Below are 16704 nucleotides of genomic sequence, written 5' to 3'. Positions count from 1 at the left end.
TTTCGATTTCTATTCCGAAAGGAAAGAATTCTATCTCAGGATTCTATCAATCGTCTTTACCTCTCTACTTCCAAAAACAAAGACTCAGCATGTTTCCATCACCTATCGTTTTCAAGCTCGACTGGAGCCAGGACGATTGGATGAAATTAACCATAGAATTGTGGCTACTTTAACAGATGTGCCAAAGTCAATGAATGAAAGCAACCAAATGATGATATTGATTTTCTGGACTCCGTCTGCCAACCATATCCGGAAAAGGCCAAAACCATAAGAAAGGATAGTGTGTTAGTACCCCTAGACTTGTAGATTTACACAGCCCACCTATTTGTTGTAGTTGGGCAATGAAGGATCCCCCCAGCCTGCATCAGTTTGGGTTAGGTTACCAATTCGGCCAGAAAAAGAGGAGAAGCTGGGCTCAGATTTTGAGATCAAAACCCACCCACCAGTAAACCCAGAGTTACATATCATGCATTATACAAATATATAGAAACAATAAAGCATACCAATTCCTTCTTTCGATTCCCTTTTCTTCTAATTTTCCTCTGCTCCCTGTTACATGATTGCGACCTCAATGTATATATATATATATTTGGGCCACAAAAAGGGGTCCTACAATCGAATCTAAAATCCTCAAAAAAACAATGCAAAATGTTAAATTGCAGTCACAAACAGACGCGACCATATATGACTTTAAACAAGAAGAAATGTGTGGTTAAGCTGAACATGACAGAAAGTAGTGGATGGAGACAAAATATCCAAATTGATAATTTCTGCCCCATCCATTCCTCCTTAAAACAACAAAAACAAAATAGTAATAATAATAATAATAATAATAATAAAGTTGATAAGAAATTTGAGTCCACATTGTCCTCAGGCTAAGCTACTACATAAAAAGCCATTTGTACGATTCTTTTTGTGTGATGCAAGCGACTCTGCATGCCTTTTTTTTATTGCATTATTACTATTTTTTTTCTTGCACAATAATTATTATTTTTTGCTTCATTTAAGCAATAATTTTAACATTTTTTCCTTTCCCAATTGTGGACCAGATAAGGGTGCTTTCAAGTGTATATATCTTGCTTGTTAGGTGAAGATGCTGTGTTGAATTTTTGGTAAAAAGTGAGAGTGTTGGAGGTGAAAGAAGAAAGTGTTTCCTCCTTTTATCAAGTAATTTGTTCAAACACTTCTCGATTGGTTTTGCTTTGCCCTTTTTTCATTGCTGCCTATGCCAAGGTGTTTTTTTTTTTCTTTTAATGTAATTAATGAATCCTGCAAGGATTCTTTCTTTGACCACTAAGACTACTTTTTGATTCATTTTCCATGATTCAATGGAACTCTTTGGTTCATGCAGCAAATTTTCTTTATTTGAATTTGTCTTTTGTAGCAAAATTGGATTCATCTTTTGAAACCACTAATGGGTGTGACTTAATATGAAGTTAATTAAAGCTTTCTTCTCAAGGGTGTTTGGTGGACAAAAATTAAGTCCATGCCATTCGATGTTTTGCAAAAATATAGTATAGCTTGGTGATGATGATCACTGCCTTTTATTTAATATATTGTTATTATTATTATTTTGTGGTTGAAATAATAGAGAATTCATGTATCATATACCTCTCAAACAGTGTGGCCTAGAGCTTAACTTTCTTATTTAACCTAATTTTAAAATAATAAAAAAAATATTATTACCCACTCAATTGGTTGAAGTGCATCAAATGATATGGCATAACACCTGTTACAGAATAGAAACTGGTCATGAGACAAAACTTGTTGGAAAAGATTGACATATACATGGTTTGTAATTAAAATAGATTCATATAATAAACCCAATTAATCAGATTTTTGCCTTGGTGGTGATGAAGACAAAGACCCTTTATAAACTTAAACGGCTCAACTTTATGCCTTTAATTTGTTTCAATTTCATGTCTTAATCCAAACCTTAAGTCACCGCTGGGGCTACCGTTTACTAAACATATATAAGGTTGATGATTTAATTATATTTACAAAAAAAGAAGATAAAATCTAGCTATATTTTTTCTTTATTATTATTCAGAAAAGAAATTCGAAACAATTTTTTTATGTAAGAGATATATGTTTTCATTTATCATTAAATCAAATATATATATAAATATGTATCTCGAGCTGCACAAAACCTAATTATTAATTTCGAAAATAGGTTCTAATTACTAGTTTCAGAACAATAATCTAGACAATGAAAAAAATTGAATAGTTAAATAAATAAAATAAGAGAATCTAGTATGCATGCATAGAGAAATGAAATAATTAGATGAACTTCATCAGACAAGCATTACATCATGAACATAGCTCCTGCAGTAGTGGAGGAAGTTAGGTATATATCTCTCCAAGTTTCAAGACAACACTACTTCAAATGCACATGATTCAATCTATAAATCTATTATCATAATTATGGGTGACATATCTTAGCTCATTTACTGTTCATGACAACCTGTAAAAATTCTCTTAATTTTTTAAAAATTCTTTTATTATAATAAGATCTCGAGTTATACATAAAAATGATAATCTTTTATCTTATAAATTTCACTGTTCATATTAAGATTTTAAACTCGAAATTTTCAAAATGAAAACTCATACTACTTTAGCAACAAAATTTATGTTGCTCTCTGAATTTGCATAGAGTAGCCCCCCGACATGCCCCAAGTGGAAGTTGCGGTTAATTGAAAATTTAAAAGGTGAAGCATGGCGTGTTGTTCCACTGACTTACATTGCATATTCTTTTTCAACAACAAAGGGGGCAAGCAAATAAATAAATTGTTTGCATATACCATTAAATAATGGGTAGATTCTCAGATTCCACCATCATTCATCATTATCTTTCTTCTTAATTTAATGCTAATAATTCTGATTGATTAATACTTAGTTTTAATCTTTGTACTTACTCGTGATTATGAAAGCCAAACCCAATAATTCATGTTTCACAAAGATAGATGATCGTGACCCTTGATCTTCCCAATAGCTGACGATACGTTAGTTTTTTAATACGAAGAAAAGGGTCGTGACATAGTCACGTCTCTTATTGGAATGTTAAATTAAAGATTTTTGCAAACTCATGATCCAATGTGTTATTATTAAGGAAGAATACTTCCCTTTTTTTTTTTAAACTCTTTCTCTTCTTAATATTTTAAAACCATGATTAAGGACCTCAACAGTCCCCATAATTAATTCACTTTCGGCCTAATAATAAAATAACTTTTCAAACAAATCAACATTTACCAAAGATAAATACAAGTTTAATCCGGATATAAGAAAATTTATAATTTACGGACATTTCCTCAATTAGAAAATGGGGGCAATGGGAAAGCCATTGGAGATCATATTTTCTTTGGCACGGTGCAGCTTATTGGTTTAGAAATGGATGTATCCGACAGGATGGGGTCATCGGACACACTCCGTTTCTCACGTTTTATGACTTTGGTTTTCCCCTTAATTTCACTGTCATTAAATCAAATAGAATGTCAGGATAAAAGAAAACAAAAACGCTTATGCATGTTAGATAACTGATTGAATCCAAGAATATCAACACTTTTTGTTTGCAAAATGTTTCTATTCTTTGAATCAATGATGATTCCTCTTTTTCTGTTTAATTCCTTTTTTTTTTTTCTGATGCAAAAAGTCGTAAACGCAATAAAACCCCAAATTTCTGGCTATATATATATATAGATCTTTCTTGATTAACAGCAGATGACACGTTTTCCTGAAATAGAGTTTAATATGGTGACTCAGATTTGGATGTGTCATAACTCATAAACCTAAGCTAAGCTCAAAGATCCAGGGAGGACATGCAGGAACAGAAATGGCAGCAAATCAGATTCCTAAGTGAGTCATGTTTTGAAATCGTGTAACACAAAGTGGCCTTTGGTGGTGTGGGGAACAACTAAAAAATGAAAAGAAAATGCCTGCAGTTGCATGTAACCTGTACCCTATCTCTCCCTGACTAAATTCTGTAGTACTGAGACTGTGATAAACTGAAAATTTTGACAATTCTTTTGTTTTTCTTTGCCTTTTCTTTTTCTTCTTTAATGTAGTAGGACTGTCGGAGTGATTATTATTATTATTTTTTTGTTGTAAAATTTCCTTTTCAAGGTGGGACCAAATGGCAACACGGGCCCTCTCCCCCCTTGGTTCAGCCTTTTCAGCAACCCCAATGGACCCACCGCCCCATACGGTTGCACCTCCCCTCACCGGCAACGCGTGCTTCCATGTCACTCTCTCAACCCTTCTCTCTCCAAAAGTTTTTATTTTTTTATTTTTCCTTTTCTTGAACAAACTTTCTTGTATAATGCATAATTCATTATCATATTCCACAACTGAGTCAGAGAGAGAGAGAGAGAGAGCTTTTATAAAATGAGGCCAGCATGCATGTGATGATGTGATCAATATTTTTTTCCCTCATGATAAGAATGGGGGGACATGGATTTCATTTTTGGTTACATTTGAAGGGTTTTTTTTTTTTTTTTTCTATTTTGGAAAAAAGCTACTGTTCTGATTGCTGCTGAGAACCAAATCCATTTATCTCCATTTATATGGTCCTGGATGATCCTCTTCCAGCCTGTACTATGTACAGCTATAACGTAACAGTGACAAATATATTTAATATATTTAGCTTTTTCCAAGTTCTATGAACTCATTTCTTTTTGCCCCATATAGAAGAAAGATAAAAGATCTATCCATAACCATTTGCCATAAAAATTATTATAAAAAGATTTATACAAGTACATTTAATGTGTACCATTTCTTTTTTTTTTTCCTTCTTGAGAATGGGGTCCAGTCATCTGGACCGTCCGATGGTTGATTGATTTCCCAACAACCCCCCTCACATGGCCAATTAACGGCTATAATCATTGTGTTGGGGTCTTTCATTGGTGTGGGGTGAAATAGAATCCAACAACTCAGATCCAATGATCCCATCTTTATTTATACCTATACCACAATTGCACAGATAAAATCCATGATCTTTCATGCCTCTGCCTCACCAATTCTTGTAACAATAATATAAAATGTAATAAGTTTCAAAGTCTTCAAGATTTGGCTTGCCTTTTTTTCTATTTGGGATATATCTGATACATATATATATATATAATTTAAGAATCAAGATCTTTAAGTTTCTGCACTGTTGGATTTGAGATCCTGTGGCCAGTCTTTAACTTTTGAGATAGGTTTTTTAAGAGGGTTACCCACCTATCGTACGGTAGGGATCTAATTGTCTGCGGGCCAGGAGACGCCACCTTAAGCTCCTTCATATCAGTTTCTACTAGCACAAAATATGTAAAAGAAATTTGTTAAGCATAATAATTGAGAGACAACTGTTACTAGGGATATAGAATTCTTGGGTGCATGTGATTCACCTTAGCAAGCTAAGCTGTTTATTTTGATGATTGTCTGGACAAGTGCTAGGGCCTTGTGATCCTCAAACCATTATAGAAATGTCGATATCCAGAATTAGAGTATATATCTATGCATATATATGTTTTGATTATTATTATATCTAATATTATATAAATGCATTGCTGGACCTGTCTGAGGCATCTCTTTCACAAAACTTAAACGGCATTGGCTAAGGGACTGGGATTTGTTTGGCATGCCTCAAACCCCAGATGCAGCAACCACTTTGGTTTCTGTGCGAAAGAGAGAATCTTAAATTCTTACTTCAGTTTTTTTATATTTTTTATTTAAACTTCTCTGCAGTATATACTGATGGGGAATGTGAGGGCAAGGTCGTCTTCGTTCTCTGTCAAACCAGGCTGTGGCTCTAGTTGAGGTTCGAGAGGAGAGTTAGTCGCTAGCTTTTCGCCTTTCTCCCCTTTCCTTGCAAACCACAGTTCCCTTTTCTTTTGCTTCTTTTCTTCTGCAACTAGTTTGCTACAAAAGGCTGAGATCTTCTTGCTCTTGATCAGTCTCTTAACAGGTCAGAATATATGCTCTCTTCAATTTCTTACCACCCATTTTTCTTTTCTCATGCATGAATTCATTGCAAGAAGAGAATAAAAGAGAAGATTCAGAACATTAACTTTGATATAGTAGGGATTTCTGTAGAGGTTCAATTATCGTCGATGCATTTGGAATCTCACAGGTTCATACATCTCAAAAGGATTCTTTAAGAATTTCCATTCAACATGACAACCATCATCTTACTATACATAATCACCTGCGGCTTTCATATTTGCATGATGTTTTCTTCTTAAAGAACGGATTTTCTGAACTCCTTTTCTCTTCTCCAGTCATAGTATCTGCATATTCAAAACTTCTGATCTTAATTTGGATGCTTTAACTAAATTTCATATATATAGAATGTATTTAATTTCATTTAACAAATTGATATATATATATATATATATATATCTCAGAAAGCTAGAATTCATCAATGGAATCATGAATGTTTGGCTTGAATAAATTTAAAAAGGTAATATAGAATTCATCACTGGAATCAAATGGTATATGTCAGTGTTGAGTTAACCAGAAGATCCATTTAGATGGAGGAAAATGTCGTTATAAAAAGGTAACGTAGGATTGGATAATTAAGAAGTATTTATTAACCAGAAAAGAAGTATTGAGATAATTAAGACTAATACCAAGAGGGAAAAAAAGATAAGTCCGGGGGGTGGAACATGTGGGAAAGAGCATTGAAGCCACATGTGATATATATGCTGTATGCACCATAGACAAGGCTGCATAATGAAAGATATTTTGTATGGAAGATTATCATTGTGGCCCAAAAACATGTGAACAAGCAGACAAATTATACTAAAAGTAGTTGATGTTATCATACTTTCATACTAGTGTTGGAAACATTAATGCCTTCATCCCTTTCAACTGTGAATACAAACAATCCATCACCAATCAAAGGTTTCTCAGCTTTTTAATATTTTTGCAATTTTTCCCTCATTTAACAGGTGGAGTAGTGAAAGGTGATTGGGCATCAGAGTAGATATGCGATCTGCTTTTTGAGCAAATTTATTGGAGAGAAAGGGATTGCCAACTTCAACTCTATTTATCCTTGGATATCTTGGGATATAACCAATTTTGCACATTGCACAGGCAACATTGATTGATTTCCGATGGAGAAGCTTCTTAGGCCGTACGATAAGGAGTGTATGAGGATGGCAATGTTAAAACATGAAGAAACATTCAAAGAGCAGGTGTATGCCCTTATCTCTTACTTTTTTTCTGCTATATTTATTTACTTTATCTTCATCTGTCATACAGTATTTGTTGTTCTAAACCTGAAGCAATATTTCAGGTCTACGAGCTCCATCGTCTATATCGAATCCAAAAGACATTGATGAAGAGCATTGAGAACGGCAGGCACAACGGAGGCTTCTTACAGAATGATCACCATGGAAATATGCATCAGAATTCAAGAATGAGACTTGACTTGGAACGTCCGGCTGAAGAATACAATATTGCAGAAGCAGATCATGGTAACCGAATGTTAGAGGTCATAGATGAGAGCGAGATTGAGCTGACGTTAGGGCCCACAAGGTACGTGCCGAGGAGGAAACATGGGACTCCTCCAACTTCGGATTCTGGACCAAGCTTCTCTTCTTCTTCCACTGAATCCAGTCATATGAACAGGACAAGTTCCATGACCAAACGGAAGACAAATACAACAACAGGAGAATTAAGTGGCCGTGATCAGCTGGGACTCTTCCAGGTCACTGACATGACATTGGGGTACCAAAGTGGAAGTAAAAACAATATTGATCTTGAAGAACAATTGAGACAGGAGAGGCTAAAACAGCCTCCTTGGCTTTATCAAGTTTTAAGTATGAATATAACTTGAAAAAAAAGAAAGAAAATATCTTGCAAGTCGATATGATTAGATTTTAGACTGCTTCTTATCGGCTAAGTTTCTGTGATTGATGTTTGTGTGGAAGTTTCTGCTTAGTTTTTTTTTTAGCAAAATGGGTGATGGAGTCTTTTGTAAAGATCACTTGATTCCCTGACTTGCAAAACCCACTACTATACATATTGCCTTGATATTTTGTTGAGCTCAGCTTTTCAATCAGTCAATCCTTTCATGTCCCACTTTAGAAGACTTTAAGTACAAGCACAACTTTGTTGTTCTTTTTGATTTGATTAACCTTGCCATATAACCATTCTTTTAGGTTAAAATCTACAAGACTTTTTATGGTTTAACAAGACTATTCTCATCTGTAAAAGTTTGTCAAAGGGGACTTAGGTTGAAGGATGCAACATTTAAAAGTGCAAGTTTGATCCCAAAAAGAGATTTCTGGCACATTTCTGCAATTTTTTTTTTCTTTGCAAACAGTTACTCTGTTCATATGTTCAGATTGAGTATTAGCAGATGGTATAACAGCATTAGTTCAGCATTGTTTTTGAAGAAAGGGAAAAGATACAACAAAGCAGGTCGTCAGGAGACCAAGTGAATCTCAAAAAAAAAAAAAAAGGAAAAAAAAAAAGCAGGCCGATGTCATATGGGGTTGTTGTGCTCTTGGAAACAGAGCTCCATACATGATTTCCCTGGAAGCATATTTGCCAAATTGCCATCATGGATCAAACCAGATTCCAGAAATCAGCATATGAAGCAAATTATTTACCTTCGAGATCAGTGAAAGAATTGTTTTGTGTTGAGTTCTATCCAATACTTATTATATTCCACACAGCACCTAAAATTCTATTAGCTTATTTTCTTTTCTTTTTTTCCTTTTACTGTCTGGTATCTGGGGCAGCTGAAACTACTCTACAAGAATCAGGCCTGTCATGCAATGAACAATTATGCCTACCTACAGAAAGTCTGAAAAACATGAAATCTTGAATATTTGAGAACCATCTTTTAATGTCACTGATGTTTTGCCGCGGACAACATGTGCAACTGCTAGCCTGTCCCTTAAGCTACACTTGCTTTTCCAAAGTTCTTTATCCAAAAGGTGTCAATAATTTAGATACAGACCCCACACTCTGTATTGCCAGTACATATGGTCTGTCTTAGAATTGGGGTGAATTTAAGATGGTAATTTTTTTGAGTTCAAATGTCCTCAAAGAGGCAAACGATTTTCTCTTCTTTTCTTTTCTCCAGGAGACTTGTCAATACAACATGCTGTTTATTTTAAACCTCTTTGGCAGTATGAGTCTAGGGAGTATAAGTAGAAATAATATTGCCACATGCATTTTTCTTTGAGTTGCTTCCTTTGGATTAGGATTAGGAAAGACTGAATTCATAAAATTAAATTTCCCTAATTACTTGTATGTTTAAATCCTCTCTTTTTGTTCTTCTTGATATCCAGATGGAAAATATAATTATTTCTGAATCCCAACACCGAATTATATTTCAAACAGCTGAAAGCTTTTTGTGTTTTTGTACTTCAAAGCTTAATTAAGCTACAGCCACAGAGAAATGTCATTTTTCCCTTATCTATTTTCAAAACAGAAAAGAAATTTGGGAGAAGGGAAAATTTGAAGTCAGGATCTCCTTGGGAGAGAAGCGGCGACTGCTTTGACTATGCTATGTCTTCATCCCAGCTACATATAAGTAGCCTTTCAAGTGGCAAAAAACCTCCATGATTATACCACTTCCTATTACCATCCTTCGTATAATGTGCTTATCAAACATAAAGATGATATTATTTACAGGAACACCACACAAAAGGAGCAGATATAGAAGGGGTCCAAGAAATGACGCACCCCAAAGAAGGAAGAAAAAAAACAAAGGACAGCTATAAGTTTTCTCAAGCCTTAAAGCAACAAAGACACTAAGTACTGATAGAGACAACCCCCATGTGTCAAGATATGGAGTGCCGCCTATCTTTGCTGGGTCTTGTTCGACCTTTGGCACTGGAAGGTGAAACTCCATCAGAGCGCACAAAAGGATAAAGCCGTCCAAGTTTCTTAGAAACTGAATTCATGAATGATTTTCTTGGCAAAGGCGGCTTATCAGATGATGGCAGAATAATTCCCATAGGACTGCTTACTGCTGATTTAACTGATGATGATTTTTCTATTTCTTTCAATCTCATTTTCATTTTCACCAGCTCTAGTTTCAGGTCCTCATTCTCTCTTTTTAAGCTCGAAAGTTCATCTGAAACTGGGTGGATATCTGCGGTGTATAAATTCACTCTGGAAGAAATGGCAGGGGAATCTCCACTTGAGATGCTTCCGTTCATGACATCTCGAAGGCGTTGTTGCTCATAGTAAAGTACTTGAACCACGGTCTGGACCGGAAGACGGTCGTTCTGAGCAGCATGAGCACAGGCCTCCCGAGAGAGTTTCTGGCAATCCATCAAGCTGCAAACTTTCTTCCTCTCCAAGTCAGATATAGTGGGGTGAGCCTGTCAATTATTATCAAAAGGTGGAAAAAAATAAAGCATTCCATAAAGCAATCCAAGAGAACTATTTAGCAAGAAAGAGATAGTAGAGAACTATTCATCCATGTAAAGAAGGGAAAAGCAAGGGAAGCTAAAGAGTGCCATTGATACTTCCAACAGTGACAAAGCAGTTTCACTTGTGGATCAAAAAGTTCTTTAACATTGCCAATCATATTGGAAATTTTAGAATCTTGCTAGTAATATATCTTGTATGAGAATGCTACAAAATCATTACTTCCGGATGCGTTCAAAGTCTTGAAATAGCTAGCTTGGTAAACTTAGGCATTACAGGGTTGCACTAAGGCAATTTAGAATATGCAAAGAACTTGCTTTAAAATATACGAAGCATGTTTTTCGGAAACAGGTGATAATTTGAAAAATTACAAATATTTGCCATATAAAGTATGAATAGTGGTGGAAAATGGTATTCTTTTAAGTATTCATACAAGCTTAGCATGCATAATAACTAACTAATCATAGTTATGAATAAGTACGAAGTTGCAGCAGATTTTTAAGATGACGATAATTACCATGTAAAAGAGAATGTACCTTGAGGTAGATATCTATGGCTCTATACATCCCATCCTCTGTTACCCTCGATTGTTCTGGAATGAGTTCAGCGAGGCCAATGAATTTTGAGACAGATAGATTGCGGTCAGAGGCTATCTCAGCTAGATAGCTCTCCATTAGCTTTCCCACCCTTTCCATATCACTTGGTGGAGGAGAAATATACTCATCTTCTTCTTTGTAGCCAAAATGGGTCCCTTCAGTTTCATATTCTAGGTAATTCATCATGATCCGCTGTACCGTGTCTACATCAAACAAAGTATCCCCAGTAAAAGAATAGGAGGGAATCAAGAGATCATCCAAAACAGCCTGTCCTAATTGCAAGGCCATCCTTTTCTCTAAATCAAGTCGACAAGCAACAGTTGTTTCGAGGTATATTGCTGCACGAAGCAGCACAGATAGAAAGCTTACAGACATAGCATTTTTCTCCCTTGGCAGAAGACTCACAATGGTTTCTAAGACAACCCTCTTCTCATGTTCTTGTCGTGGCTCAATTTTCTTCCTCCCCTTTCCAAATATTTCCTGCATGAAAAAGGAGTCCGCAGTTTAGACATTAAGCATATCAGGTAAACAAGTCAATTTTGTTGGTATGGGGTCTCACCAAACCTCTAAGAGCTTTCTGTGCATAAAGCATAAGCACAGGACCAAGAGCATATTGTTTAAACCCTCTTGCTATCATTGCAACCAGAACCCTTTGGAAGATGTCAATTCTAAGAACAGCTAAATCTTCAGCCCACCAGTCAGCAATAGGTTTCGAGTTAGAAATTGTTGAAGAAATTGCACTCTCATTGCCACTCTCGGACCTGCCAGATATACAAAACTGGCTCTCTTTGCAAGCTAAATATGCTATCGCATCTATGCACCGGCTCACCAATTTAACTTTCTCTGCAAGGGGGAGTAGGTTTTCTGACGTATGTAACACAGAAACTGCTCCTGCTAGACTCTTAAGTGCCACTTCATTCAAGTAGGCTTCGGTTCTTCCCACAAGGTTTCCAACCGCATAGTCCTCAGTCATCTCAAGATAGTCTGCCGCACATCGTAGCATGGCAATGTTTTCTGTGCTTATCTCAAAATTTATCCCATAACAGAATTTAGCTGCAAGTTCAAATGAATCTGCTCCACCCGGAACATCAGGAATTTCTATGACTGAAACATCAGCATCATTGGATTCTGATACCACTTTCCTTATGAATCCACACTTAGAGACTAAGGGAAACTGCAATTGAAGTAGAAAATAAGTTTCAAAATTACACAACTCTGTCATTAACAAAACTAGAACTAGATGCTAAATTCCTGCTGCTTCTCTACGTTGATTTGTTTTGTGGATACATGGTAGATTCAGTTGAGCCTCTACGTTTCCCCAGACATATAGAATGGCTTTAAATGCTATTTAAATATACCACATGTTATGGCTGTTAGTTATTCTCTTGAATAGCAATGGAATGATACGTTTCAAAAGGAACATAGGAATTTGAAGCACTTGAATTCTACCTTGTGCAGTGAAAAAGAAGCTCCCCCAACTTGAACAGTGACATCACTGGGAATCTCCTGAGAGAAAATCCTGGAAAAAGAATCAAGTTATCAACTTCAGTGTCCTTATCTTTTTCGTTTTATTTCTTTTTCCTATCTGAAAAGCAATTTAAGCAGTCAGTTACAAAAATGAATCCCTGCTTATAAAACAAAGGTTCTAATCATACCACTCGCTGGTTCTCTTCATGGCTGTGGACAGAAGCTCCTTCTTTTTAGAGGACATGTTAAGACTGGAGGGTGCAGTTTCCTCCTGATCAAGATCCACCATGGCAGAGACTGAAGGAATTTTATCATGATCATGTCTACATCTCCATCACATCATAGATAATGAGGCCTAGGAAGAGAGGAATTCAGAATACGGAGCTTATAATTTACAAGGCTGTGGTGAAGCAAGAGAACATGTCATTGCCAGTACTGTTTTGTTTCTTTTGGCCTTGTTTTCAAATGTTAAATGAGAAGCTGAAACTTCAAAAAATTGTTAAGGAAAATAGAAGCTCAAGTTCCCATCTCCCTAATAACTGGATTATCCAACTTCAGCCTTACAAACAATCATCAGAATTGGTGAATACCCGAAATTAGGCCTCCCAAGAAAACTAGAGGATATTCTGTAAGGTTTACAACATTTAAAATGAATGGCATTTTGGGTATTAAAGGAATGAAAATGAGGTGAATATAAGAAGATAGATGAAGATAATAGTGTGTGGTGTGGGTTTAGGGAATTTGGTTGAAGAGATGAGATGGCTTCGTGTTCCTTGGCGGCTAACGGTGGAAGCTTCCACGTGGGAAATATTCCCATCCACAAAAGTTTCTCTGTTGATCTTCATTTTACATTAAAACGCAGCATTCAAAACCTAACCTGTTTAGCTCAAAGGGGAAATGGAGTGAAAAAGAAGATACCCAGTTTTCCCTGTCTAAATTGGAATTGCTTACTTAGGTCTTTATCTCAATTTAGATGGCGCTCATAATTATGAGCAACCATGGTAATCAATGTTATAGTTGGAAAAAAGTTGTTAATCATGAAATTTTGAGTTCAACTATCTGCTTCACATGCTTCTTTACATTGTAATAATAGGAACATTATGGACAGAACATTGTTCCAGCCTTCCAGGCAGCTTTTCAAGGCGTCGGATCGACACTCACAGTTTAACCCTGCAGTAATTGGGGAACACATCTGCATACATGTGAGTGACAACTTGTTCCCCATACATTTCACTTTCCAATGTCTCCAATCACCACTAGTATGAAATTGAAGGTGTAGCTGAGAAGATGAACGGGAAAGTGTTTGAAAACTAGAAGTATACATGAAATTAGATTTGACAATTTATGTTAACATGTCGTAAAATTATCAAATACAATTAGACACGAAACACGTTAAGGCTAAATACGAACACGACACGATTAACATTCGTATTTTAAATTTGAAACACATACACGTACATATTTAATACACATGTAACACGATACGACACGATTAACACGTTTATTAAACGTGTTAATATACGATACGATACGATTAATAACACGTTTAACACGATTAACACATTTAACACGATTAAATAAAAATATTTATAATTAAATATAATTTTATTATTTAAATTTAAAATCTATAATTATAAAAATAATTATAATAAAATAAAAATAATAATAATATCAAATAATCACTAAAAGTTAAAAATTAAGATTGAGCATCTATAATTATATTATACTCTTTATAAAATTAAAAAAAAATTATTCAAAAAATTATTTAAAATTATTTATATAAAATTAAAATAATTTTTAACTATTAATTTTTAATAAGTTAATAAATGTGTCACATATACACGCTTAAACACGATAACACGATTAAGTAAACGTGTTTAAACGTGTTTATCGTGTTAGACACGAAACACGTTAACACTAAACTCAAAACCTGTTTAATCCGTATTTTCTCGTATCTGTCAACGTGTCGTATTCAAAATTGTCAAGTCTACATGAAATAACTTACACCCGTCTTCGACTACAAGGCCTAAGATTGCACATACTGAATTTGATTAATCTACAGCTATAATACTTGGTCTAAATTAGCAGAATTGACTTCCTGCAATGTAACTTTCCCGTCCGGGATTTCTCTAGGGTGCACCCTTGGGCCTTAACCACCTTCAATTAAAACTATATAGTTATATTTCTCTGTGACAGGCAAGGGTCATTTTCTATCAGGGCCTGTAACTGCACAAACAGAGTAAATTTCTCTGGTGCACATTTATGTCATCGCAAGCGCTCGTGAAATAGAGGAAGACGCTAGTTGGTTGGGATAGGATTTATCCTATCTGGGTTTGTTTTTGCTATAGAGGAAAGAGATGTTGTTTTTTACCAATCTGTCCCTACCCTAACCTATCTCTCTTGAAGTCAGCAGAGAGCTGGGTTCCCTCGTATTAATACACAGTAGCAATTTTGCAAAGCGAAGATAGTTCAATAGTAATTATTTTCCGCAATAAATGAGCTCCTTAAAATCAAAGCAATGAAAACATCTGCTCTTTGTACCTATCACTGATCTCCATCTGTGTTACGCAAATAACGGGGACCCTTTCCCAATGTTGATAGTTCATTGGACAGAAGATTTATCATTTGATCTCCAATCCATCGTAAGATTTCACATCTAGTTTCTGCATTGCATCGGCTCTGTTATTCATATTCACTTCACAGCTCTGACGGCCCCATCCCTTGGACTTCATTGTTAGACTACATTAAAAGGATTTTTGTATCTAGTTGCAGGCAATCGTCCAGTATGTCGAGTGGTGATGGTCTCCATAACTATTTTCAACTACTTTGACAAAACCCTGAGAAAAGAGAAAAAAGAAATACCTGATTGGTGAGGTAGGGCTGCTATTTGTTCAATTCTCCATAATTCATACAAAATTCCTACTTTTTAGACCCCATCAAAGTCTTATCATATTAATCTACCTATTATAATTCCACACCAATATGGATTCTTGAACAGTCCAGTTTAAGGAAAAGTCAAAAACTGGGATAACAAAAGGTCACTTCATCATGTTCACGGGAAACATTGCACCATAGCTAAAAGAAACATTTACTGGTTAAAAAGGCCGCAACATCCTGATCCTCTCAGAGCATGAAAAGGGTTTCATTTGCCTGTCATAGAACAAGCAATGCAAATAAGCTGATGGAAATATAAAGATTCCGTAAACTGAATTGTATTATTTTCCCTCAAATGAAGCACAATTCCAGTAGAGATGAGGTAACGGGAACTAAAAGCTGAAGGAAAGTTATCTGGTAAACTGTGATGTTTTTTTTTTTGAAATTTTAATGCATTAATCATAATAGGAAACCATGTTCACCTTTTTATTAGGATTTTGCAAGGCTATGCCCCTTACAAAAGTTAATGGGGGTATACTAACACAAAATCTCCTACAATGCCCTTAGGCCATCTTAAGAGTTCCATAACATGCTAACCCTATACATCCTCTACAAATTCACATCAGCCCCTAATTTCTACCATGACATCAAGATAGTTAAGAAAGTAAACCTTTGCTAAAATAGTCCACCCTTGCCTGTTGCAAGAAAATGGTGGCCCTATTGAGGGGATTTCTGCATATATGCAGCAGATGAAAGGTACTAAAAGCACTGAGGGATATGACATACAGTTTGCAAAAAAGAAAACTGATTTCGAGTGGGGAGGGAGGTGGGTTAAGGGATGCCAGAGGAAGAAATCAATTGCAAAGTTCGGCAGCTAGCAAGCAATTACTAGTACTTACTTGATAGATAACGTGACATGTTTTAACAAGGCCCACAATCAGAGCAATGATTTTGAATACCACCCCGGGATTAGGATTCCTGCTGAGTTGGGATCCATAGATTTCAGAAACCTCTAAATAGGAGGCAGTGTGTTTACACACCACCATCGTCCCACCACTTGTTCATCTGGGTCCTGTCACCTCAAGCCATTGTCTGTCTCCATATTCACTTTCCATGAAAAAGAAAAATTCTTAAAGTTTCAGCCACAAAAATGATGGTGAACCTCTCAAAAGGGAGAGGAATTATACTAGCCAATAGCCTACTACCATCAAAGATCGTCCCCATCCCATGTGAACGGTTCCAAAAATTTACTGCTAAATTAATAGGCTGATTTCGGTGATTAATTTGTAATTAAGATTGCAACCTGCTCCATCTGACTCACAAGCAGTATTTCTTATAGCAACTCCTGAAAGTCTCGATCTGATTGCTTTTAAACAAATAACTTCACAATCGCCTA

General features: G+C 35.7%; 2 protein-coding genes across 2 annotated transcripts; one reads left to right on the top strand and one right to left on the bottom strand.

Moving 5' to 3' along the window:
- The first annotated feature begins 5339 nt into the window (after window positions 1–5339).
- Window positions 5340–8058, top strand: LOC18611258 (glycosyltransferase-like protein). The gene is made up of 3 exons (XM_007047417.3): window positions 5340–5941; window positions 6927–7172; window positions 7274–8058. The coding sequence occupies exons 2-3, from the start codon at window positions 7092–7094 to the stop codon at window positions 7814–7816; spliced, it is 624 nt and encodes a 207-aa protein (XP_007047479.1). The 5' UTR covers window positions 5340–5941; window positions 6927–7091; the 3' UTR covers window positions 7817–8058.
- A 1497-nt stretch (window positions 8059–9555) lies between these two features.
- Window positions 9556–13070, bottom strand: LOC18611257 (Phototropic-responsive NPH3 family protein). Its single transcript, XM_018113832.2, has 5 exons — window positions 12623–13070; window positions 12417–12486; window positions 11527–12141; window positions 10908–11447; window positions 9556–10322 (listed from the first exon to the last, which is right to left on the bottom strand). Exons 1-5 carry the CDS (start codon window positions 12721–12723, stop codon window positions 9777–9779), a joined length of 1872 nt encoding a protein of 623 aa, XP_017969321.2. The 5' UTR covers window positions 12724–13070; the 3' UTR covers window positions 9556–9776.
- Between the last annotated feature and the right edge of the window lie 3634 nt (window positions 13071–16704).

The sequence above is a fragment of the Theobroma cacao genome, chromosome 1 (assembly GCF_053813885.1).
Source record: "Theobroma cacao isolate CCN51 chromosome 1, ASM5381388v1, whole genome shotgun sequence".
NCBI lineage: Eukaryota > Viridiplantae > Streptophyta > Magnoliopsida > Malvales > Malvaceae > Theobroma > Theobroma cacao.
Note: the sequence above shows the minus strand (reverse complement) of the source record. Positions and strands in the feature narration are given on the sequence as shown.